The sequence below is a fragment of the Saccopteryx bilineata genome, chromosome 2, assembly GCF_036850765.1.
Source record: "Saccopteryx bilineata isolate mSacBil1 chromosome 2, mSacBil1_pri_phased_curated, whole genome shotgun sequence".
NCBI lineage: Eukaryota > Metazoa > Chordata > Mammalia > Chiroptera > Emballonuridae > Saccopteryx > Saccopteryx bilineata.
The window spans coordinates 393,539,908-393,563,261 of NC_089491.1; the positions used below are offsets into that span (position 1 = coordinate 393,539,908).

At 60.0% G+C, this 23,354-nt stretch overlaps 1 protein-coding gene across 1 annotated transcript in view; it reads right to left on the bottom strand.

Moving 5' to 3' along the window:
* The window catches only part of DRC3 (dynein regulatory complex subunit 3), a 56,655-nt gene that overhangs the window by 26,704 nt on the left and 6,597 nt on the right, over nucleotides 1-23,354 (bottom strand). Inside the window, exons 4-5 of the mRNA XM_066255542.1 lie at nucleotides 5,467-5,583; nucleotides 3,248-3,414 (exon numbers count right to left, since the gene is read on the bottom strand). Coding sequence (XP_066111639.1) covers nucleotides 3,248-3,414; nucleotides 5,467-5,583 — 284 coding nt within the window. The remainder of the gene's footprint in view (nucleotides 1-3,247; nucleotides 3,415-5,466; nucleotides 5,584-23,354) is intronic.

A 23,354-nucleotide genomic window follows, 5' to 3' on the forward strand; every position in this document is an offset into this window, starting at 1 on the left:
TTCTTCATTCCGCACCGTTCTCACTCAGGACCTGGACAATTACTCAGCCGTGCTGGTCCACGACACAAAGTGTAGATAAGGGCTCAGAGTGTACAGGTTCTTAAAGTCAGGCCTTTCTGGGTCAGGTCACCAAAGGGCTGGCACCTTATGACGTGAAGAGGATGCAGGGACCGCGTGTGGCAGCTCTGGGAATCGGCCAGGCGTCCAGAACAACGAGATCTAGGCCCAGATACCTCAGGCCTCCCTGGCAGCTTCTTGCTAGGTGACGTCTTCCTTCCTCTTTCTCTCTGGGGACCAGTTGTCCCTGCTTCTCTCCTGCACTCACCTGGAACCCAGCACCCACTGGGAAAGGGGGATGGGGCTTCTCCCTGCCCAGTCCCGGCCAGGGTGGGAGGGGAGAATGCCCAAGGCCAGGGGAGGAGAGGGGTGCCCAGGCCCAGACCCTTGTAAGGGGGACAGGGCCTTGGGTTCATTGAAGTCTTCACTGTCCAATGGATAACCACTCAGAGATCATTTACCTGTAGGCCTGGGGGTATTGGACCCACCTAGGCAGGAGCAGCAGCTAAATGTTCAGGAAGGTTTTCAAACAGCAAGATTTAGGGCTGTTTGGGGGGGGTGACCTGTAACCTGAAAAGTCGCGAATAGCCATCACTTTGCATGTATCTTCTCTGCATCGTGTCACATACTATTAGCCAGTCAACACTCTCAGATTGACTCGACCCTCTCACAACCACCTCCGGGAGACTACTGTTATTCTCATTTTACAAGCTCAGACAGCCAGCCGCTGAGTGAATCTCAGCTCTCCACTCAGTCCCAGGGACTCTCCATGCGTGGCCGTCCTGCCGGTCAGCCTTTGGGTGTCCTGCTCCCGCAGAGCAGAGAGTAGGCTGAGGCATCGGGACCTGAACCCTGAGAAGGGTGCTGATTGGGTTTGCACCCTCCTGCTGGTGTGCAGGGCAAGCTCACTGAGCCACACAGCCTCTGCAGTCTGGCCCCTGGACAGAACGACACAGTGTCTGACCCACTCCAGGCCGCTCAGCTCCGCCACCCAGCCCGGCCAGCCCCCAGCTCTGGTGCTGTCGAGGGGGGGTGGGCCCTGGTCTGACTTAAGAGTCACTGTTGGGGAGAGGTTTCTTGTGCTCCCTGTCCTGCTACCTGTAGATGTGGAAGCCTGTGGCCGTGGCTGCTGACCATGGCCATGAAGAGCAGCAGCCCAGGGAGAGGCCCAGGGCAGCAGGGCCTGGAGGCAGAGGGAGCCCCTGTCCTCGCAGCCCTGGCGACAAGCCTGCCCTTCCCCGAAGTGCCAGTCATCGCGGTGCTCAGTGGCCCGTCGTCTGGGGGGGCACTCGGCCTACCTGTGGCATCCGCTGCCGCTGGGATGGACTCCTGCTCCCAGTGCCCCCCCCCGTCTCAGCTCTCTGAGGCCCCCCCAGAAACGAAGACAAGAGGGAGGGAGTCCTGGGGACGTCCCTCAGCTGCTGACAGGACTGGGGGGTAAACGCCTTCGGCTCTGGTCCGGCAGGTGTTCGCGTCTGGAAGGCCCTGTGGACGCTCCCGAGGGCCCGCAGGACGGGGCGCCCGTCGCCCGCAGCAGCAGTGCCCCCGAGGCACCAGCGCGTCTGCGCTTCCCGCTTCCTGGCTCTCGGCAACTTCCCGAGGTCGCCTGCCCGAGGCACCCAGGTCCCTGCCCCTTGCCGTGGCGATGCCCGCCTGCCCAACAAGCCCAGCGTCTCCCCGGGGCGGCCATCTTTGCCCTGCCCACTCCCATGATGCCCCTCAACCCACCCCCAAGGTGGCAGGTTTCCCTCCCAGAACACGGACTTGTCCCGGACACCCTGTCGTGCAGAGAAGTCTCCACTCGGCTGGCACCCCTTGACCTGTCCCGCCCACCTCGGGCTCTCCGCGGGGGGCTGCGCATTCCCAGGGGGACACCTGGGAAACCTCCTCCTTCCGCTCAGCGGCAAGAGGGCCGTCCTCTTCAGTGAGTTTGACGGCAAAGCCACCTCGCCGGCTGCACCAGGGCCCCTGAGTGAGCAGCGTGCTCCGGCCTGACGCTGAGTGACGGGCCCGCGCTCGTCACCCTCACTCGATTCCTGGCGGGTGGGTGACGGCCGTCATCTCCGTGCTGGAGACGGGGAAGCGGAGTTGTAGAAGGCTCACGTCTTCGCGCGCGGCTGGCGTCTGGACCCAGGCCATCTGAGTGGCCTCAGCGTCTGGACCCAGGCCATCTGAGTGGCCTCAGGGTCTGGACCCAGGCCATCTGAGTGGCCTCAGCGTCTGGACCCAGGCCATCTGAGTGGCCTTGGCCGGAAGGAGTCTGGGGAGGACGCTGGACAGCTCCCAGGGTCCGCGGGGCAGGCTGGACAGGCAACCCTGCCCTGGCCTGTCTGCGGAGCAGTCTAGTCCTGGCAGCTCTGACTCAGGACCCTTATGAATGCCGCTGGGATCTGGGTCTCGGCTCGTGGCTGAGAGCCTGTTGTGGGGACGGGCAGGGGGGCCAGCCTACCTTCCCCCAAATGTCCAGTGACCCCTGCCCCCCTCATACATACGCAGCCCGCACCCTGGGGTGTGGACACCAGCTTCTTGTTACCCTGGGTGTCGTGATTATGTGGATGTGTGCTTGAAACCCCCAGGGGCACGGTGCCTTCTGGGTCTCTGCATCCACTGAGCACAGGCCACATGACCCACACCAAACAGGTCCTCGCCTCAGCAAAGGGTTGTTAAGTGAGAGTGGAACTCAGGGAAAGAAAGAGATACCCCCCACCAAAGCAGGAAACAAAATGGCACCCACGGATGGGCTCTCATGGGTCGAGCATGTTGTTTAAAGGTTATTAAATCTTTTGTGAAGTACCCGACCAGGCGGTGGCGCAGTGGCACCGTGGATAGAGCGTCGGACTGGGATGCTGAGGACCCAGGTTCGAGACCCCGAGCTCACCAGCTTGAGCACGGGCTCATCTGGTTTGAGCAAAGCTCACCATCTTGGACCCAAGGTCTGCTGGCTCGAGCAAGGGGTCACTCAGTCTGCTGTAGCCCCATGGTCAGGGCACATATGAGAAAGCAATCAATGAACAATTAAGGTGTCGCAAGGGGGGGGGAATCTTTTGTGAAGTTAACTTGATTTCTGGCTCCCCTAGGAGAAGGGGAAGATCTGAAAGACAGAGCCTGTACTTCCCCTTTGCCACAGCCCCCATTGCCCAGCCACTCCCCCACCCCGCCCTCTGCCCCCAGCTGCCCCACCGGAGCTCACGTTCATCATGTTGCCGATAAGGTTGTTGCCCAGTGACAGCACCTGCAGCTTGACCAGGGCATCCAGAGAGTCAATCTTGGAGATCCGGTTGTTGAACAAGCTCAAGTCCTCCAGGTTGACCAGCGTGTCCAGCCCCTCGATGGTCTCAATGTGGTTGAAGGACAGGTCTGGAAGGCAGAGGGCCCGGGGGTTGAGTGGTGGATTTGGGGCCGGATGACCCTGAAACAGACCCTGTCGGGGCGACCTGTGCATCTGAGCCGGTGCCAAGCTATCGGTTGGGCACTGACTCACCATCTGACACCTTGGGGCTTTCTAGAAGCCGTGCGTGCGTGGGGGGTGCTTCCTGTGGCCGCACACCTTCATGGCCTTCTCCAGGTCTGCTATGCATCTTCCTGGCTGTGCTATGCCATGGCCCTGGGTGGGAATGCTCAGGGGCGGGTCTGAAACCGCTGTGCCCTTCAGGGTGGAGGAAGGAGGCAGCTGTAGCCGTCCCCTTCCCTCATTCCTCCGGGCATTTTAGTAACACTATAGATACCTCCCGTCTGCTTAGTGTGGACCAGTCTATCGACTGCTCCTGCAGACATCTGAGTGGCAGTTTGGAATTTCTCTCCCCATTTGCTCAGTTGGGAAGCTAAAGCACAGAGAGGCTCAGTGATTTTTCCCAAAGCCACACAGCTAATGACAGCCGTGCTCATCCCAGGGCTCCTGCCTGGACCAATGGCAGGCCAGCTTCTTCCAGGACATCACCGCTGACTCAAGCTGTCCCCCAAACCCAAGGCCACGCCCAAGCCCAAGGCCACGCCCAAGCCCAAGGCCAATTGAGATGTCAGGATGCTCTCTGGCCCAGGTTTCACATCTCTGGGAACAGAATGGATTTTCTCCACCGCAGATTTGGGTTGGGGTTGGAACTGCCACCCTGTCCTGGTGCACTGATGGCCCAGAGGCCCAAACTGGGCATTTTTCGTGGTCGCTGCAAGCTATCACGTTAAACCTGTGATTTGGAAAGTCAGCCTGCTGTTCACATCTTCATGTAGCCTCCTTGGTGTATCAGAGGAAGCTCACCTTGTGACAGCAAGACGAACGATCCTTCCTTGTCCCTTTCTCTACGCCAGGCCCTTAAGTGCATCCCTCCCTTAACCCTCGCAGCCCAGGCATCGCCGCCTCTGTCTTATGGACAATGTAAGACCGGGATTGAAAGGAGCCGGGTGGTCACATGCCCAAGGTCACACATAGACACTGGGGTTGGAGGGCTGGAACGACTGGTGTGAAGTCGGTCAACACGCTGCAGAGCTGGACAAACACGGGCATCTGCTCAGTGACAAGCTGCCCACCTCCTCCGCCTCCACGCAGCCCAGGCTCTGTTCTCTGGGGGCCTGGCCACTCCCCCTGGAACGGGCACTGCAGGTAAATGTTTAATAACATGGGGGACGGTGAGGGGAGCTCTGGTTGTCACGTCTGCCGCCGTCTGTGGGATGACACTCCCCCCGCGGACAGTGTCCAGCTGCCAACAAGATACCCCCGAATGCAAAAGGGGGACGAGAAGTGTGCAGTCAGCTCTCCAGAGCCAGCACACCTCCGTCCTGGGGGGCAGCCGACAGTGGGGGGCCCCGGCTGGGCCGGCGTGTGAACCCTCAGAGCACTGTCCCCCGAGCCCTCGCCTCCCGCGGCCCCAGCTCTCTCTTCTGGGCGATGGCGGGGTCCCCGGTTTCTGCCTTTTTTAATTTTTTTGTATTTTTCTGAAGCTGGAAACGGGGAGAGACAGTCAGACAGACTCCCGCATGCGCCCGACCGGATCCACCCGGCACGCCCACCAGGGGCGGTGCTCTGCCCACCAGGGGGCGATGCTCTGCCCCTCCGGGGCGTCGCTCTGCTGTGACCAGAGCCACTCTAGCGCCTGGGGCAGAGGCCAAGGAGCCATCCCCAGCGCCCGGGCCATCTTTGCTCCAGTGGAGCCTTGGCTGCGGGAGGGGAAGAGAGAGACAGAGAGGAAGGAGAGGGGGAGGGGTGGAGAAGCAGATGGGCGCTTCTCCTATGTGCCCTGGCCGGGAATCGAACCTGGGTCCCCCGCACGCCAGGCTGACGCTCTACCGCTGAGCCAACCAGCCAGGGCAGTTTCTGCCTCTTTGAGGGGGCAGGCCTGGTGGCTCTTGCCGGAGCACACCTGTCATTGGGGGGACGGCACACCTGTCATCGGGGCGGACGGCACAGCGGGGCCTCACCTAGCCAGACCAGGTGTGTGAGGCTGTCCAGCCCCTCGATCCGCTCGATAACGTTGTTGTCCAGCTGCAGCTTCCTCAGGTTCTCAAACTGCCAGAGGCTGTCGATGCGCAGGATGTCTGGAGCAAGGACGGGAGACCCGCTCGGCGGTCCGGCCTCAGTGCCCACGTCAGCGCTCAGTGCCCACGTCAGCGCTCAGCGCCCACGTCAGCGCTCAGCACCCGTGCGCCGGAGGGCTGAGAGGACTGAGAGGACTGAGAGGGCTGAGAGGACTGAGAGGACTGAGAGGGCTGAGAGCGCTGAGAGGACTGAGAGGACTGAGAGGGCTGAGAGGACTGAGAGGACTGAGAGGGCTGAGAGGACTGAGAGCACTGAGAGCACTGAGAGGGCTGAGAGGGCTGAGAGGGCTGAGAGCACTGAGAGGGCTGAGAGGGCTGAGAGGGCTGAGAGGACTGAGAGGGCTGAGAGGACTGAGAGGACTGAGAGGGCTGAGAGGACTGAGAGGACTGAGAGCACTGAGAGGGCTGAGAGGGCTGAGAGGGCTGAGAGCACTGAGAGGGCTGAGAGGGCTGAGAGGGCTGAGAAGACTGAGAGGGCTGAGAGGGCTGAGAGGACTGAGAGGGCTGAGAGGACTGAGAGCACTGAGAGGACTGAGAGGACTGAGAGGACTGAGAGGGCTGAGAGGACTGAGAGGACTGAGAGGGCTGAGAGGACTGAGAGGACTGAGAGCACTGAGAGGGCTGAGAGGGCTGAGAGGGCTGAGAGCACTGAGAGGGCTGAGAGGGCTGAGAGGGCTGAGAAGACTGAGAGGGCTGAGAGGGCTGAGAGGACTGAGAGGGCTGAGAGGACTGAGAGGACTGAGAGCACTGAGAGGGCTGAGAGGGCTGAGAGGGCTGAGAGCACTGAGAGGGCTGAGAGGGCTGAGAGGGCTGAGAAGACTGAGAGGACTGAGAGGACTGAGAGGACTGAGAGGACTGAGAGCACTGAGAGGGCTGAGAGGGCTGAGAGGACTGAGAGGGCTGAGAAGACTGAGAGGACTGAGAGGACTGAGAGGGCTGAGAGGACTGAGAGGACTGAGAGGACTGAGAGGACTGAGAGCACTGAGAGGGCTGAGAGGGCTGAGAGGGCTGAGAAGACTGAGAGGACTGAGAGCACTGAGAGGACTGAGAGGACTGAGAGCACTGAGAGGACTGAGAGGACTGAGAGGACTGAGAGGGCTGAGAGGACTGAGAGGACTGAGAGCACTGAGAGGGCTGAGAGGGCTGAGAGGACTGAGAGGACTGAGAGGACTGAGAGGACTGAGAGGACTGAGAGCACTGAGAGGGCTGAGAGGGCTGAGAGGACTGAGAGGACTGAGAGGACTGAGAGCACTGAGAGGGCTGAGAGGGCTGAGAGGGCTGAGAGGGCTGAGAGCGCTGAGAGGACTGAGAGGGCTGAGAGGACTGAGAGGACTGAGAGCACTGAGAGGACTGAGAGCACTGAGAGGACTGAGAGGACTGAGAGCGCTGAGAGGGCTGAGAGGGCTGAGAGCGCTGAGAGGACTGAGAGGGCTGAGAGGACTGAGAGGACTGAGAGGACTGAGAGGACTGAGAGGACTGAGAGGACTGAGAGCACTGAGAGGACTGAGAGGGCTGAGAGCGCTGAGAGGACTGAGAGGGCTGAGAGGACTGAGAGGACTGAGAGGGCTGAGAGGACTGAGAGGGCTGAGAGGACTGAGAGCACTGAGAGGGCTGAGAGGGCTGAGAGGACTGAGAGGACTGAGAGCGCTGAGAGGGCTGAGAGGGCTGAGAGGGCTGAGAAGACTGAGAGGACTGAGAGGACTGAGAGGGCTGAGAGGACTGAGAGGACTGAGAGGGCTGAGAGGACTGAGAGGACTGAGAGGGCTGAGAGGACTGAGAGGACTGAGAGCACTGAGAGGGCTGAGAGGGCTGAGAGGGCTGAGAAGACTGAGAGGACTGAGAGGACTGAGAGGACTGAGAGGGCTGAGAGGGCTGAGAGGGCTGAGAGGGCTGAGAGGGCTGAGAAGACTGAGAGGACTGAGAGCACTGAGAGGACTGAGAGGACTGAGAGCACTGAGAGGACTGAGAGGGCTGAGAGGACTGAGAGGTCTGAGAGCGCTGAGAGGGCTGAGAGGGCTGAGAGGGCTGAGAAGACTGAGAGGACTGAGAGGACTGAGAGGGCTGAGAGGACTGAGAGGACTGAGAGGACTGAGAGGACTGAGAGGGCTGAGAGGACTGAGAGGACTGAGAGGGCTGAGAGGACTGAGAGGACTGAGAGCACTGAGAGGGCTGAGAGGGCTGAGAGGGCTGAGAGGACTGAGAGGACTGAGAGGACTGAGAGGACTGAGAGGGCTGAGAGGGCTGAGAGGGCTGAGAGGGCTGAGAGGGCTGAGAAGGCTGAGAGGACTGAGAGGACTGAGAGGGCTGAGAGGACTGAGAGGACTGAGAGGACTGAGAGGACTGAGAGGGCTGAGAGGGCTGAGAGGACTGAGAGGACTGAGAGGGCTGAGAGGGCTGAGAGGGCTGAGAGGGCTGAGAGGGCTGAGAGGACTGAGAGGACTGAGAGGGCTGAGAGGACTGAGAGGACTGAGAGCACTGAGAGGGCTGAGAGGGCTGAGAGGGCTGAGAGGACTGAGAGGACTGAGAGGGCTGAGAGGACTGAGAGGACTGAGAGCACTGAGAGGGCTGAGAGGGCTGAGAGGGCTGAGAAGACTGAGAGGACTGAGAGGACTGAGAGGACTGAGAGGACTGAGAGGGCTGAGAGGGCTGAGAGGACTGAGAGGACTGAGAGGGCTGAGAAGACTGAGAGGACTGAGAGCACTGAGAGGACTGAGAGGACTGAGAGGACTGAGAGGGCTGAGAGGGCTGAGAGGACTGAGAGGACTGAGAGGGCTGAGAGGACTGAGAGGACTGAGAGCGCTGAGAGGGCTGAGAGGGCTGAGAGGGCTGAGAAGACTGAGAGGACTGAGAGGACTGAGAGGGCTGAGAGGACTGAGAGGACTGAGAGGACTGAGAGGACTGAGAGGGCTGAGAGGGCTGAGAGGACTGAGAGGACTGAGAGGGCTGAGAGGACTGAGAGGACTGAGAGCACTGAGAGGGCTGAGAGGGCTGAGAGGGCTGAGAAGACTGAGAGGACTGAGAGGACTGAGAGGACTGAGAGGGCTGAGAGGGCTGAGAGGGCTGAGAGGGCTGAGAGGGCTGAGAAGACTGAGAGGACTGAGAGCACTGAGAGGACTGAGAGGACTGAGAGCACTGAGAGGACTGAGAGGGCTGAGAGGACTGAGAGGACTGAGAGCGCTGAGAGGGCTGAGAGGGCTGAGAGGGCTGAGAAGACTGAGAGGACTGAGAGGACTGAGAGGGCTGAGAGGGCTGAGAGGGCTGAGAGGGCTGAGAGGGCTGAGAGGGCTGAGAAGACTGAGAGGACTGAGAGGACTGAGAGGACTGAGAGGGCTGAGAGGACTGAGAGGACTGAGAGGGCTGAGAGGACTGAGAGGACTGAGAGCACTGAGAGGGCTGAGAGGGCTGAGAGGGCTGAGAAGACTGAGAGGACTGAGAGGACTGAGAGGACTGAGAGGGCTGAGAGGACTGAGAGGACTGAGAGGGCTGAGAGGACTGAGAGGACTGAGAGCACTGAGAGGACTGAGAGGACTGAGAGCACTGAGAGGACTGAGAGGGCTGAGAGGACTGAGAGGACTGAGAGCACTGAGAGGGCTGAGAGGGCTGAGAGGGCTGAGAAGACTGAGAGGACTGAGAGGACTGAGAGGACTGAGAGGGCTGAGAGGACTGAGAGGACTGAGAGGACTGAGAGCACTGAGAGGACTGAGAGGGCTGAGAGGACTGAGAGGACTGAGAGGACTGAGAGCACTGAGAGGACTGAGAGGACTGAGAGCACTGAGAGGACTGAGAGGGCTGAGAGGACTGAGAGGACTGAGAGGACTGAGAGGACTGAGAGGACTGAGAGGGCTGAGAGGACTGAGAGGACTGAGAGGACTGAGAGGACTGAGAGCACTGAGAGGGCTGAGAGGGCTGAGAGGGCTGAGAAGACTGAGAGGACTGAGAGCACTGAGAGGACTGAGAGGACTGAGAGCACTGAGAGGACTGAGAGGGCTGAGAGGACTGAGAGGACTGAGAGCGCTGAGAGGGCTGAGAGGGCTGAGAGCGCTGAGAGGACTGAGAGGGCTGAGAGGACTGAGAGGACTGAGAGGACTGAGAGGACTGAGAGCACTGAGAGGACTGAGAGGGCTGAGAGGACTGAGAGGACTGAGAGGACTGAGAGGGCTGAGAGGACTGAGAGGACTGAGAGGACTGAGAGGACTGAGAGCACTGAGAGGGCTGAGAGGGCTGAGAGGGCTGAGAAGACTGAGAGGACTGAGAGCACTGAGAGGACTGAGAGGACTGAGAGCACTGAGAGGACTGAGAGGGCTGAGAGGACTGAGAGGACTGAGAGCGCTGAGAGGGCTGAGAGGGCTGAGAGGGCTGAGAAGACTGAGAGGACTGAGAGGACTGAGAGGGCTGAGAGGACTGAGAGGACTGAGAGCACTGAGAGGGCTGAGAGGGCTGAGAGGGCTGAGAGGACTGAGAGGGCTGAGAGGGCTGAGAGGACTGAGAGGACTGAGAGGGCTGAGAAGACTGAGAGGACTGAGAGGACTGAGAGGACTGAGAGGGCTGAGAGGACTGAGAGCACTGAGAGGGCTGAGAGGGCTGAGAGGACTGAGAGGACTGAGAGGGCTGAGAGGGCTGAGAAGACTGAGAGGACTGAGAGGACTGAGAGGACTGAGAGGACTGAGAGCGCTGAGAGGGCTGAGAGGACTGAGAGGGCTGAGAAGACTGAGAGGACTGAGAGGACTGAGAGGACTGAGAGCGCTGAGAGGGCTGAGAGGGCTGAGAGGGCTGAGAGGGCTGAGAGGGCTGAGAGCGCTGAGAGGGCTGAGAGGGCTGAGAGCGCTGAGAGGACTGAGAGGACTGAGAGGGCTGAGAGGGCTGAGAGGACTGAGAGGGCTGAGAGGGCTGAGAAGACTGAGAGGACTGAGAGGACTGAGAGGACTGAGAGGACTGAGAGCGCTGAGAGGGCTGAGAGGGCTGAGAGGGCTGAGAGGGCTGAGAGCGCTGAGAGGGCTGAGAGGGCTGAGAGCGCTGAGAGGACTGAGAGGACTGAGAGGACTGAGAGGACTGAGAGCGCTGAGAGGGCTGAGAGGGCTGAGAGGGCTGAGAGGGCTGAGAGGGCTGAGAGGGGTGAGAGGGCTGAGAGGGCTGAGAGGGCTGAGAGCGCTGAGAGGGCTGAGAGGGCTGAGAGGACTGAGAGGGCTGAGAGGGCTGAGAGGACTGAGAGGGCTGAGAAGACTGAGAGGACTGAGAGGACTGAGAGGACTGAGAGGGCTGAGAGGACTGAGAGGACTGAGAGGGCTGAGAGGACTGAGAGGACTGAGAGGACTGAGAGGGCTGAGAGGACTGAGAGGACTGAGAGGACTGAGAGGACTGAGAGGACTGAGAGGGCTGAGAGGACTGAGAGGACTGAGAGCACTGAGAGGGCTGAGAGGGCTGAGAGGGCTGAGAAGACTGAGAGGACTGAGAGGACTGAGAGGACTGAGAGGGCTGAGAGGACTGAGAGCACTGAGAGGGCTGAGAGGACTGAGAGGACTGAGAGGACTGAGAGCACTGAGAGGACTGAGAGGGCTGAGAGGACTGAGAGCACTGAGAGCACTGAGAGGACTGAGAGGGCTGAGAGGGCTGAGAGGACTGAGAGCACTGAGAGGACTGAGAGGGCTGAGAGGGCTGAGAGGACTGAGAGGGCTGAGAGGACTGAGAGGGCTGAGAGGACTGAGAGGACTGAGAGCACTGAGAGGACTGAGAGGGCTGAGAGGGCTGAGAGGACTGAGAGGGCTGAGAGGGCTGAGAGGACTGAGAGGACTGAGAGGACTGAGAGGACTGAGAGCACTGAGAGGGCTGAGAGGACTGAGAGGGTTGAGAGGGCTGAGAGGACTGAGGGGACTGAGAGGGCTGAGAGGGCTGAGAGGGCTGAGAAGACTGAGAGGACTGAGAGGACTGAGAGCACTGAGAGGACTGAGAGGGCTGAGAGGACTGAGAGGACTGAGAGGACTGAGAGGACTGAGAGGGCTGAGAGGACTGAGAGGACTGAGAGGACTGAGAGGACTGAGAGGGCTGAGAGGGCTGAGAGGACTGAGAGGGTTGAGAGGGCTGAGAGGACTGAGGGGACTGAGAGGGCTGAGAGGGCTGAGAGCACTGAGAGGACTGAGAGGGCTGAGAGCACTGAGAGGACTGAGAGGACTGAGAGGGCTGAGAGGGCTGAGAGGACTGAGAGGGTTGAGAGGGCTGAGAGGGCTGAGGGGACTGAGAGGGCTGAGAGGGCTGAGGGGACTGAGAGGGCTGAGAGGGCTGAGAAGACTGAGAGGACTGAGAGGACTGAGAGCACTGAGAGGACTGAGAGGGCTGAGAGGACTGAGAGGACTGAGAGGACTGAGAGGACTGAGAGGGCTGAGAGGGCTGAGAGGACTGAGAGGACTGAGAGGACTGAGAGCACTGAGAGGACTGAGAGGACTGAGAGGGTTGAGAGGGCTGAGAGGGCTGAGGGGACTGAGAGGGCTGAGAGGGCTGAGAGGGCTGAGAAGACTGAGAGGACTGAGAGGACTGAGAGCACTGAGAGGGCTGAGAGGACTGAGAGGGTTGAGAGGGCTGAGAGGGCTGAGGGGACTGAGAGGGCTGAGAGGGCTGAGAGGGCTGAGAAGACTGAGAGGACTGAGAGGACTGAGAGCACTGAGAGGACTGAGAGGGCTGAGAGGACTGAGAGGACTGAGAGGACTGAGAGGACTGAGAGGGCTGAGAGGACTGAGAGGACTGAGAGGACTGAGAGGGCTGAGAGGACTGAGAGGGCTGAGAGGACTGAGAGCGCTGAGAGCACTGAGAGGACTGAGAGGGCTGAGAGGACTGAGAGGGCTGAGAGGACTGAGAGGGCTGAGAGGACTGAGAGCGCTGAGAGCACTGAGAGGACTGAGAGGACTGAGAGGACTGAGAGGGCTGAGAGGACTGAGAGGGCTGAGAGGACTGAGAGCGCTGAGAGCACTGAGAGGGCTGAGAGGACTGAGAGCACTGAGAGCACTGAGAGGACTGAGAGGACTGAGAGGGCTGAGAGGGCTGAGAGGACTGAGAGGGTTGAGAGGGCTGAGAGGACTGAGAGGGTTGAGAGGGCTGAGAGGGCTGAGAGCACTGAGAGGACTGAGAGGACTGAGAGGACTGAGAGCACTGAGAGGACTGAGAGGGCTGAGAGGGCTGAGAGGACTGAGAGGGTTGAGAGGGCTGAGAGGGCTGAGAGCACTGAGAGCACTGAGAGGACTGAGAGGACTGAGAGGGCTGAGAGGACTGAGAGGGTTGAGAGGGCTGAGAGGGCTGAGAGCACTGAGAGGACTGAGAGCACTGAGAGGGCTGAGAGGGCTGAGAGGACTGAGAGCGCTGAGAGGACTGAGAGGACTGAGAGGGCTGAGAGGGTTGAGAGGGCTGAGAGGGCTGAGAGCGCTGAGAGCACTGAGAGGACTGAGAGGGCTGAGAGGGCTGAGAGGACTGAGAGGGTTGAGAGGGCTGAGAGGGCTGAGAGCACTGAGAGCACTGAGAGGACTGAGAGGACTGAGAGGGCTGAGAGGACTGAGAGGGTTGAGAGGGCTGAGAGGGCTGAGAGCACTGAGAGGACTGAGAGGACTGAGAGGACTGAGAGGGCTGAGAGGGCTGAGAGGGCTGAGAGGACTGAGAGAACTGAGAGGACTGAGAGGACTGAGGGGACTGAGGGGACTGAGAGGACTGAGAGGACTGAGAGGACTGAGAGGACTGAGAGGGCTGAGAGGACTGAGAGCGCTGAGAGGGCTGAGAGGACTGAGAGGGCTGAGAGCACTGAGAGGACTGAGAGGACTGAGGGGACTGAGAGGGCTGAGAGGACTGAGAGGACTGAGGGGACTGAGAGGGCTGAGAGGACTGAGAGCACTGAGAGGACTGAGAGGGCTGAGAGGACTGAGAGGGCTGAGAGGGCTGAGAGGACTGAGAGGGCTGAGAGCGCTGAGAGGACTGAGAGGGCTGAGAGGACTGAGAGGGCTGAGAGGGCTGAGAGGACTGAGAGGACTGAGAGGACTGAGAGGACTGAGAGGACTGAGGGGACTGAGAGGGCTGAGAGGACTGAGAGCACTGAGAGGACTGAGAGGGCTGAGAGGACTGAGAGGGCTGAGAGGACTGAGAGCGCTGAGAGGACTGAGAGGACTGAGAGGACTGAGAGGGCTGAGAGGACTGAGAGCACTGAGAGGACTGAGAGGGCTGAGAGGACTGAGAGGGCTGAGAGGGCTGAGAGGGCTGAGAGGACTGAGAGGGCTGAGAGGGCTGAGAGCACTGAGAGGACTGAGAGGGCTGAGAGGACTGAGAGGGCTGAGAGGGCTGAGAGGACTGAGAGGACTGAGGGGACTGAGAGGGCTGAGAGGGCTGAGAGGGCTGAGAGGACTGAGGGGACTGAGAGGGCTGAGAGGACTGAGAGCACTGAGAGGACTGAGAGGGCTGAGAGGACTGAGAGGGCTGAGAGGGCTGAGAGGACTGAGAGGGCTGAGAGCACTGAGAGGACTGAGAGGGCTGAGAGGACTGAGAGGGCTGAGAGCACTGAGAGGACTGAGAGGGCTGAGAGGGCTGAGAAGACTGAGAGGGCTGAGAGGACTGAGAGCACTGAGAGGGCTGAGAGGACTGAGAGGGCTGAGAGGACTGAGAGGACTGAGAGGGCTGAGAGGACTGAGAGGGCTGAGAGGGCTGAGAGGGCTGAGAAGGCTGAGAGGGCTGAGAGGACTGAGAGCGCTGAGAGGGCTGAGAGGACTGAGAGGGCTGAGAGGACTGAGAGGACTGAGAGGGCTGAGAGGACTGAGAGGACTGAGAGGGCTGAGAGGGTTGAGAGGACTGAGAGGACTGAGAGGACTGAGAGGGCTGAGAGGACTGAGAGGACTGAGAGGGCTGAGAGGGCTGAGAGGACTGAGAGGGTTGAGAGGACTGAGAGGACTGAGAGGACTGAGAGGGCTGAGAGGACTGAGAGGGCTGAGAGGGCTGAGAGGGCTGAGAGGACTGAGAGGACTGAGAGGACTGAGAGGGCTGAGAGGACTGAGAGGACTGAGAGGGCTGAGAGGACTGAGAGGACTGAGAGGGCTGAGAGGGCTGAGAGGACTGAGAGGGCTGAGAGGGCTGAGAGGACTGAGAGGGCTGAGAGGGCTGAGAGGGCTGAGAGCACTGAGAGGACTGAGAGGGCTGAGAGGACTGAGAGCGCTGAGAGGACTGAGAGGGCTGAGAGGGCTGAGAGCACTGAGAGGACTGAGAGGGCTGAGAGGGCTGAGAGGGCTGAGAGGACTGAGAGCGCTGAGAGGACTGAGAGGACTGAGAGCGCTGAGAGGACTGAGAGGACTGAGAGCACTGAGAGGACTGAGAGGGCTGAGAGGGCTGAGAGGGCTGAGAGGACTGAGAGCACTGAGAGGGCTGAGAGGGCTGAGAGGACTGAGAGGGCTGAGAGCACTGAGAGGGCTGAGAGGGCTGAGAGGACTGAGAGGGCTGAGAGGGCTGAGAGCACTGAGAGGGCTGAGAGGACTGAGAGGACTGAGAGGACTGAGAGCACTGAGAGGACTGAGAGCACTGAGAGGGCTGAGAGGACTGAGAGGACTGAGAGCACTGAGAGGACTGAGAGCACTGAGAGGGCTGAGAGCACTGAGAGGGCTGAGAGCACTGAGAGGACTGAGAGCACTGAGAGGACTGAGAGCACTGAGAGGGCTGAGAGCACTGAGAGGGCTGAGAGGACTGAGAGGGCTGAGAGGGCTGAGAGGACTGAGAGGGCTGAGAGGACTGAGAGGACTGAGAGGACTGAGAGCACTGAGAGGACTGAGAGCACTGAGAGGACTGAGAGGACTGAGAGGACTGAGAGCACTGAGAGGACTGAGAGCACTGAGAGGACTGAGAGCACTGAGAGGGCTGAGAGCACTGAGAGGGCTGAGAGGACTGAGAGGGCTGAGAGGGCTGAGAGGACTGAGAGGGCTGAGAGGACTGAGAGGACTGAGAGGGCTGAGAGGACTGAGAGGACTGAGAGCACTGAGAGGGCTGAGAGGGCTGAGAGGGCTGAGAGGACTGAGAGGGCTGAGAGGGCTGAGAGGACTGAGAGGGCTGAGAGGGCTGAGAGGACTGAGAGGGCTGAGAGGACTGAGAGGACTGAGAGCACTGAGAGGGCTGAGAGGGCTGAGAGGGCTGAGAGGACTGAGAGGGCTGAGAGGACTGAGAGGGCTGAGAGGACTGAGAGGGTTGAGAGGGCTGAGAGGGCTGAGAGGGCTGAGAGCGCTGAGAGGACTGAGAGCACTGAGAGGACTGAGAGGACTGAGAGCACTGAGAGGACTGAGAGCACTGAGAGGACTGAGAGGGCTGAGAGCACTGAGAGCGCTGAGAGCACTGAGAGGACTGAGAGCACTGAGAGGACTGAGAGGACTGAGAGGGCTGAGAGGGCTGAGAGGACTGAGAGGACTGAGAGGACTGAGAGCGCTGAGAGGGCTGAGAGGACTGAGAGGGCTGAGAGGGCTGAGAGGACTGAGAGGACTGAGAGCACTGAGAGGACTGAGAGCGCTGAGAGGGCTGAGAGGACTGAGAGGGCTGAGAGGGCTGAGAGGACTGAGAGGACTGAGAGCACTGAGAGGACTGAGAGGGTTGAGAGGACTGAGAGCACTGAGAGGACTGAGAGGACTGAGAGGGCTGAGAGCGCTGAGAGCACTGAGAGCACTGAGAGGACTGAGAGGACTGAGAGGACTGAGAGGACTGAGAGCACTGAGAGGACTGAGAGGACTGAGAGGGCTGAGAGGACTGAGAGCGCTGAGAGCACTGAAAGGACTGAGAGGACTGAGAGGACTGAGAGGACTGAGAGCACTGAGAGGACTGAGAGCACTGAGAGGACTGAGAGCACTGAGAGGACTGAGAGGACTGAGAGGGCTGAGAGGGCTGAGAGGACTGAGAGGACTGAGAGGACTGAGAGCGCTGAGAGGACTGAGAGCACTGAGAGGACTGAGAGCACTGAGAGGACTGAGAGGACTGAGAGCACTGAGAGGACTGAGAGGGCTGAGAGGACTGAGAGGGTTGAGAGGGCTGAGAGGGCTGAGAGCACTGAGAGCACTGAGAGGACTGAGAGGACTGAGAGCACTGAGAGGACTGAGAGCACTGAGAGGACTGAGAGCACTGAGAGGACTGAGAGGGTTGAGAGGGCTGAGAGGGCTGAGAGCACTGAGAGCACTGAGAGGACTGAGAGCACTGAGAGGACTGAGAGGGCTGAGAGGGCTGAGAGGACTGAGAGGGTTGAGAGGGCTGAGAGGGCTGAGAGCACTGAGAGCACTGAGAGGACTGAGAGGACTGAGAGGGCTGAGAGGACTGAGAGGGTTGAGAGGGCTGAGAGGGCTGAGAGCACTGAGAGCACTGAGAGGACTGAGAGCACTGAGAGGACTGAGAGGGCTGAGAGGGCTGAGAGCGCTGAGAGCACTGAGAGGGCTGAGAGCACTGAGAGGGCTGAGAGGGCTGAGAGCACTGAGAGCACTGAGAGGGCTGAGAGGGCTGAGAGGGCTGAGAGCACTGAGAGCACTGAGAGGACTGAGAGCACTGAGAGGACTGAGAGGGCTGAGAGGGCTGAGAGGACTGAGAGGGTTGAGAGGGCTGAGAGGGCTGAGAGCACTGAGAGCACTGAGAGGACTGAGAGCACTGAGAGGACTGAGAGGACTGAGAGGGCTGAGAGGACTGAGAGGGTTGAGAGGGCTGAGAGGGCTGAGAGCACTGAGAGCACTGAGAGGGCTGAGAGGACTGAGAGCACTGAGAGGACTGAGAGCACTGAGAGGGCTGAGAGGACTGAGAGGGCTGAGAGGACTGAGAGGACTGAGAGCACTGAGAGGACTGAGAGGACTGAGAGGACTGAGAGGACTGAGAGGGCTGAGAGGACTGAGAGCACTGAGAGGACTGAGAGGACTGAGAGGACTGAGAGCACTGAGAGGACTGAGAGGGCTGAGAGGACTGAGAGGACTGAGAGCACTGAGAGGACTGAGAGGACTGAGAGCACTGAGAGGACTGAGAGGACTGAGAGCACTGAGAGGACTGAGAGCACTGAGAGGACTGAGAGGACTGAGAGCACTGAGAGGACTGAGAGGGCTGAGAGGGCTGAGAGGACTGAGAGGGCTGAGAGGGCTGAGAGGACTGAGAGGACTGAGAGGGCTGAGAGGACTGAGAGCACTGAGAGGGCTGAGAGGACTGAGAGCACTGAGAGGACTGAGAGGGCTGAGAGGGCTGAGAGGGCTGAGAGCACTGAGAGCACTGAGAGGACTGAGAGGGCTGAGAGGGCTGAGAGGACTGAGAGCACTGAGAGCACTGAGAGGACTGAGAGGGCTGAGAGGGCTGAGAGGACTGAGAGGACTGAGAGGGCTGAGAGGGCTGAGAGGGCTGAGAGGACTGAGAGGACTGAGAGGACTGAGAGCACTGAGAGGGCTGAGAGGACTGAGAGGACTGAGAGGGCTGAGAGGACTGAGAGCGCTGAGAGGACTGAGAGGACTGAGAGCACTGAGAGGACTGAGAGGGCTGAGAGGACTGAGAGCACTGAGAGGACTGAGAGCACTGAGAGGACTGAGAGGGCTGAGAGGGCTGAGAGCGCTGAGAGCACTGAGAGGACTGAGAGGGCTGAGAGGGCTGAGAGGACTGAGAGGACTGAGAGGGCTGAGAGGGCTGAGAGCACTGAGAGCACTGAGAGGGCTGAGAGCACTGAGAGGACTGAGAGGGCTGAGAGGACTGAGAGGGCTGAGAGGGCTGAGAGCGCTGAGAGCGCTGAGAGGACTGAGAGGGCTGAGAGGGCTGAGAGGGCTGAGAGGGCTGAGAGGGCTGAGAGGACTGAGAGGACTGAGAGGACTGAGAGCACTGAGAGGGCTGAGAGGACTGAGAGGACTGAGAGGACTGAGAGGGCTGAGAGGACTGAGAGCACTGAGAGGACTGAGAGGCCTGAGAGCACTGAGAGGACTGAGAGGACTGAGAGGACTGAGAGCGCTGAGAGGACTGAGAGCACTGAGAGGACTGAGAGGACTGAGAGGACTGAGAGGACTGAGAGGGCTGAGAGGACTGAGAGGGCTGAGAGGACTGAGAGCGCTGAGAGGACTGAGAGGACTGAGAGGGCTGAGAGGACTGAGAGCGCTGAGAGGACTGAGAGGACTGAGAGGGCTGAGAGGACTGAGAGGACTGAGAGGACTGAGAGCGCTGAGAGCACTGAGAGGGCTGAGAGGACTGAGAGGACTGAGAGGACTGAGAGCGCTGAGAGGACTGAGAGGACTGAGAGGGCTGAGAGGACTGAGAGCGCTGAGAGGACTGAGAGGACTGAGAGGGCTGAGAGGACTGAGAGCGCTGAGAGGACTGAGAGGACTGAGAGGGCTGAGAGGACTGAGAGGACTGAGAGGACTGAGAGCGCTGAGAGCACTGAGAGGGCTGAGAGGACTGAGAGGACTGAGAGGGCTGAGAGGACTGAGAGGACTGAGAGGACTGAGAGGGCTGAGAGGGCTGAGAGGGCTGAGAGGGCTGAGAGGGCTGAGAGCGCTGAGAGCGCTGAGAGCACTGAGAGGACTGAGAGGACTGAGAGGGCTGAGAGCGCTGAGAGCACTGAGAGGGCTGAGAGGGCTGAGAGCGCTGAGAGCGCTGAGAGCGCTGAGAGGACTGAGAGGACTGAGAGGACTGAGAGCGCTGAGAGCACTGAGAGGGCTGAGAGGACTGAGAGGACTGAGAGGGCTGAGAGGGCTGAGAGCGCTGAGAGGACTGAGGGCTGAGAGGGCTGAGAGGGCTGAGAGCGCTGAGAGCACTGAGAGCACTGAGAGGACTGAGAGGACTGAGAGGGCTGAGAGGGCTGAGAGCGCTGAGAGGACTGAGAGGGCTGAGAGGACTGAGAGGACTGAGAGCACTGAGAGCACTGAGAGGACTGAGAGGGCTGAGAGGGCTGAGAGGGCTGAGAGGACTGAGAGCACTGAGAGGACTGAGAGGGCTGAGAGGACTGAGAGGGCTGAGAGCACTGAGAGCACTGAGAGGGCTGAGAGGACTGAGAGCACTGAGAGGGCTGAGAGGACTGAGAGGGCTGAGAGGGCTGAGAGGACTGAGAGCGCTGAGAGGGCTGAGAGGGCTGAGAGCGCTGAGAGGACTGAGAGGACTGAGAGGACTGAGAGGACTGAGAGCACTGAGAGGGCTGAGAGGACTGAGAGGGCTGAGAGGACTGAGAGGGCTGAGAGGACTGAGAGGACTGAGAGGGCTGAGAGGGCTGAGAGGGCTGAGAGGACTGAGAGCACTGAGAGCACTGAGAGGACTGAGAGGGCTGAGAGGGCTGAGAGGACTGAGAGGACTGAGAGCACTGAGAGGACTGAGAGGGCTGAGAGGGCTGAGAGGGCTGAGAGGACTGAGAGGACTGAGAGCACTGAGAGGACTGAGAGGACTGAGAGGGCTGAGAGGACTGAGAGGACTGAGAGGACTGAGAGGGCTGAGAGGGCTGAGAGGGCTGAGAGGACTGAGAGCACTGAGAGCACTGAGAGGACTGAGAGGGCTGAGAGGGCTGAGAGGACTGAGAGGACTGAGAGCACTGAGAGGACTGAGAGGGCTGAGAGGGCTGAGAGGACTGAGAGGACTGAGAGCACTGAGAGGACTGAGAGCACTGAGAGGACTGAGAGGACTGAGAGGACTGAGAGGGCTGAGAGGACTGAGAGCACTGAGAGCACTGAGAGGACTGAGAGGGCTGAGAGGGCTGAGAGGACTGAGAGGACTGAGAGCACTGAGAGGGCTGAGAGGGCTGAGAGGGCTGAGAGGGCTGAGAGGGCTGAGAGGGCTGAGAGCGCTGAGAGCGCTGAGAGGACTGAGAGGGCTGAGAGGGCTGAGAGGGCTGAGAGGACTGAGAGCGCTGAGAGGACTGAGAGGGCTGAGAGGACTGAGAGGACTGAGAGGGCTGAGAGGGCTGAGAGGACTGAGAGGGCTGAGAGGGCTGAGAGGGCTGAGAGGACTGAGAGCGCTGAGAGGACTGAGAGGGCTGAGAGGGCTGAGAGGGCTGAGAGGACTGAGAGCACTGAGAGGACTGAGAGGGCTGAGAGGACTGAGAGGACTGAGAGGGCTGAGAGGGCTGAGAGGACTGAGAGGGCTGAGAGGACTGAGAGGACTGAGAGGACTGAGAGCACTGAGAGGACTGAGAGGGCTGAGAGGACTGAGAGCGCTGAGAGGACTGAGAGGACTGAGAGGGCTGAGAGGGCTGAGAGGGCTGAGAGGGCTGAGAGGGCTGAGAGGGCTGAGAGCGCTGAGAGCGCTGAGAGCGCTGAGAGCGCTGAGAGGACTGAGAGGGCTGAGAGGGCTGAGAGGACTGAGAGCACTGAGAGGACTGAGAGGGCTGAGAGGGCTGAGAGGGCTGAGAGGACTGAGAGGGCTGAGAGGACTGAGAGGACTGAGAGGGCTGAGAGGGCTGAGAGGACTGAGAGGGCTGAGAGGGCTGAGAGGACTGAGACTGAGAGGACTGAGAGGGTTGAGAGGACTGAGAGGACTGAGAGGACTGAGAGGGCTGAGAGGGCTGAGAGGGCTGAGAGGACTGAGAGCGCTGAGAGGACTGAGAGGGCTGAGAGGGCTGAGAGGACTGAGAGGACTGAGAGGACTGAGAGCGCTGAGAGGACTGAGAGGGCTGAGAGGGCTGAGAGGACTGAGAGGACTGAGAGCGCTGAGAGGGCTGAGAGGACTGAGAGGACTGAGAGCGCTGAGAGGGCTGAGAGGACTGAGAGGGCTGAGAGGGCTGAGAGGACTGAGAGGGCTGAGAGGGCTGAGAGGACTGAGAGGACTGAGAGCGCTGAGAGGACTGAGAGGACTGAGAGCGCTGAGAGGACTGAGAGGGCTGAGAGGGCTGAGAGGACTGAGAGGGCTGAGAGGGCTGAGAGGGCTGAGAGGACTGAGAGCGCTGAGAGGACTGAGAGGGCTGAGAGGACTGAGAGGGCTGAGAGGACTGAGAGGGCTGAGAGGGCTGAGAGGGCTGAGAGGACTGAGAGGGCTGAGAGGACCCATGCTGAGTAGACATGAGGCTGCGCAATTCTGCTGCCGTGCCCTGGGGTAGGACGGTCCCTGGGCACTGAGGCCTGAGTCCCTGTCAGTGTGCAGTGGGTGCTGATCAGTGCCCAGGGCCATCACATGAGCATGATCTACCAGGCCATGGGGGTGGGTGGGCGTGGGGGGCTGTCAGCGTGAAGGTGGGCTGGACCAGCTCAGGGAATGGGACTCACTCACACTGCCTCTAGGGCCAGGCTGGGGGGCAGGGGGTGGGGGGGCTGCCCAGGAAGTCAGAACAACTTGGGGCATAAGACACAGGCCGGGGTAACTCCTTCATTCTGCAGTGTGACAAGAAGAATCAAGACTGAAGGATGGCCTGACCAGGCGGTGGCGCAGTGGATAGAGCGTTGGACTGGGATGCAGAGGACCCAGGTTTAAAACCCTGAGGTCGCCGGCTTGAGTGTGGGTTCACCAGCTTGAGCTCAGGGTCGCTAGCTTGAGTGTGGTATCATAGACATGATCCCATGGTCGCTGGCTTGAGCCCAAGGTCACTAGCTTGAGCAAGGGGTCACTCACTCTGCTGTAGCCCCCTGGTCAAGGCACATATGAGAAAGCAATCAATGAACAACTAAGGAGCCACAATGAAGAACTGATGCTTCTCATCTCTCTCTGTCCCTGTCTGTCTGTCTGCCTCTCTCTCTCTCTCTCTCTCTCTCTCTCTCACACACACACACACACACACACACACACTGCAGGGTGAATGTTTCCCTGTGCACAGTTGCTGGGAGGGTTAATCAACTAGTTCAGACATTTTGGAGGGCAATTTGGCCACATTTACTTAAATATTTAATGCCTGTGCTCTTCGAGCCTGCAGTATCTCCACTCGGAATCTGCCTGCAAAGACTCACTGTGTATGTACCAAAGAAGTCCCTCTGGGCAGGTGAGGCGCGGACAGGCAGGGGAACCCCACATGTCCACATATGGGGAGTGGGGTAAGCTGCCCATACAATAAAGAGGCATGTGCCTCGTGTCACTGGAGCGCCTGACCCTGTGGCCCCTGGGGACCACCTTCACCATCACACAGCCCCAGTCCCTTTGTTCCTCACCCCGGTTTCTGTCTCCGGCAGCCGGAAAGAGTTCTGAAAGCACTAACATATAAACAAGTGAATTCTGTGTCCATGAAGCCCTGGAGGCTTCAGCTTGTTGCCAATGGGCTCTAGAAGCTACAAACAGCTCTGTTGCGGATATGCCCCTGTTTTTCTATGTTTGCTTTTGTGATCATTTCTAAAACTTGGAACAGGCTCACGAACGCCTGGAATAATATGGAAGTGAAAGGAGAGAGGAGAGGGACCCTCAGGACCCACGGGCTCAGAGGGACAGGGCTTGCCCGAGGGTGTGAGGACTGGGGGCAGGCAGAGAGCCCTCCCCGTGGTGTCTCCGTGGGGGTGGGAAGACAGCATCTCTGGTCCAAGGTCCCTCTCCTGGGGTCTCAGGGCTGTCCACTAGCTCGGGGCTGGCCACTGTGGCCAGATTTCCCCAAATCCTTCCAGCTCCCACCCCTCCTTGTGCTTCTGAGGTAGGCCCGGCTCCACCCTAGAATCTCAGCCACCTCCTCTCCTGGTCTGGATTTTCCAGGTGCCTTCTCTGACCCTGGCCTTGGCCTTAAACTGACAGGCCATGAGGGTGGCTGACCCCCTGCAGAGACCACTCTGGGCGGCCCCCCATGCCCCTGGGTGCTCTGCCTGGCGCACCAGCCTGCTGGCTTCCCTACATACACATCGGCAGTTTAGCAGCTTGTGTGGAAATGCCAAAAGAACACAACAAAACCAGGA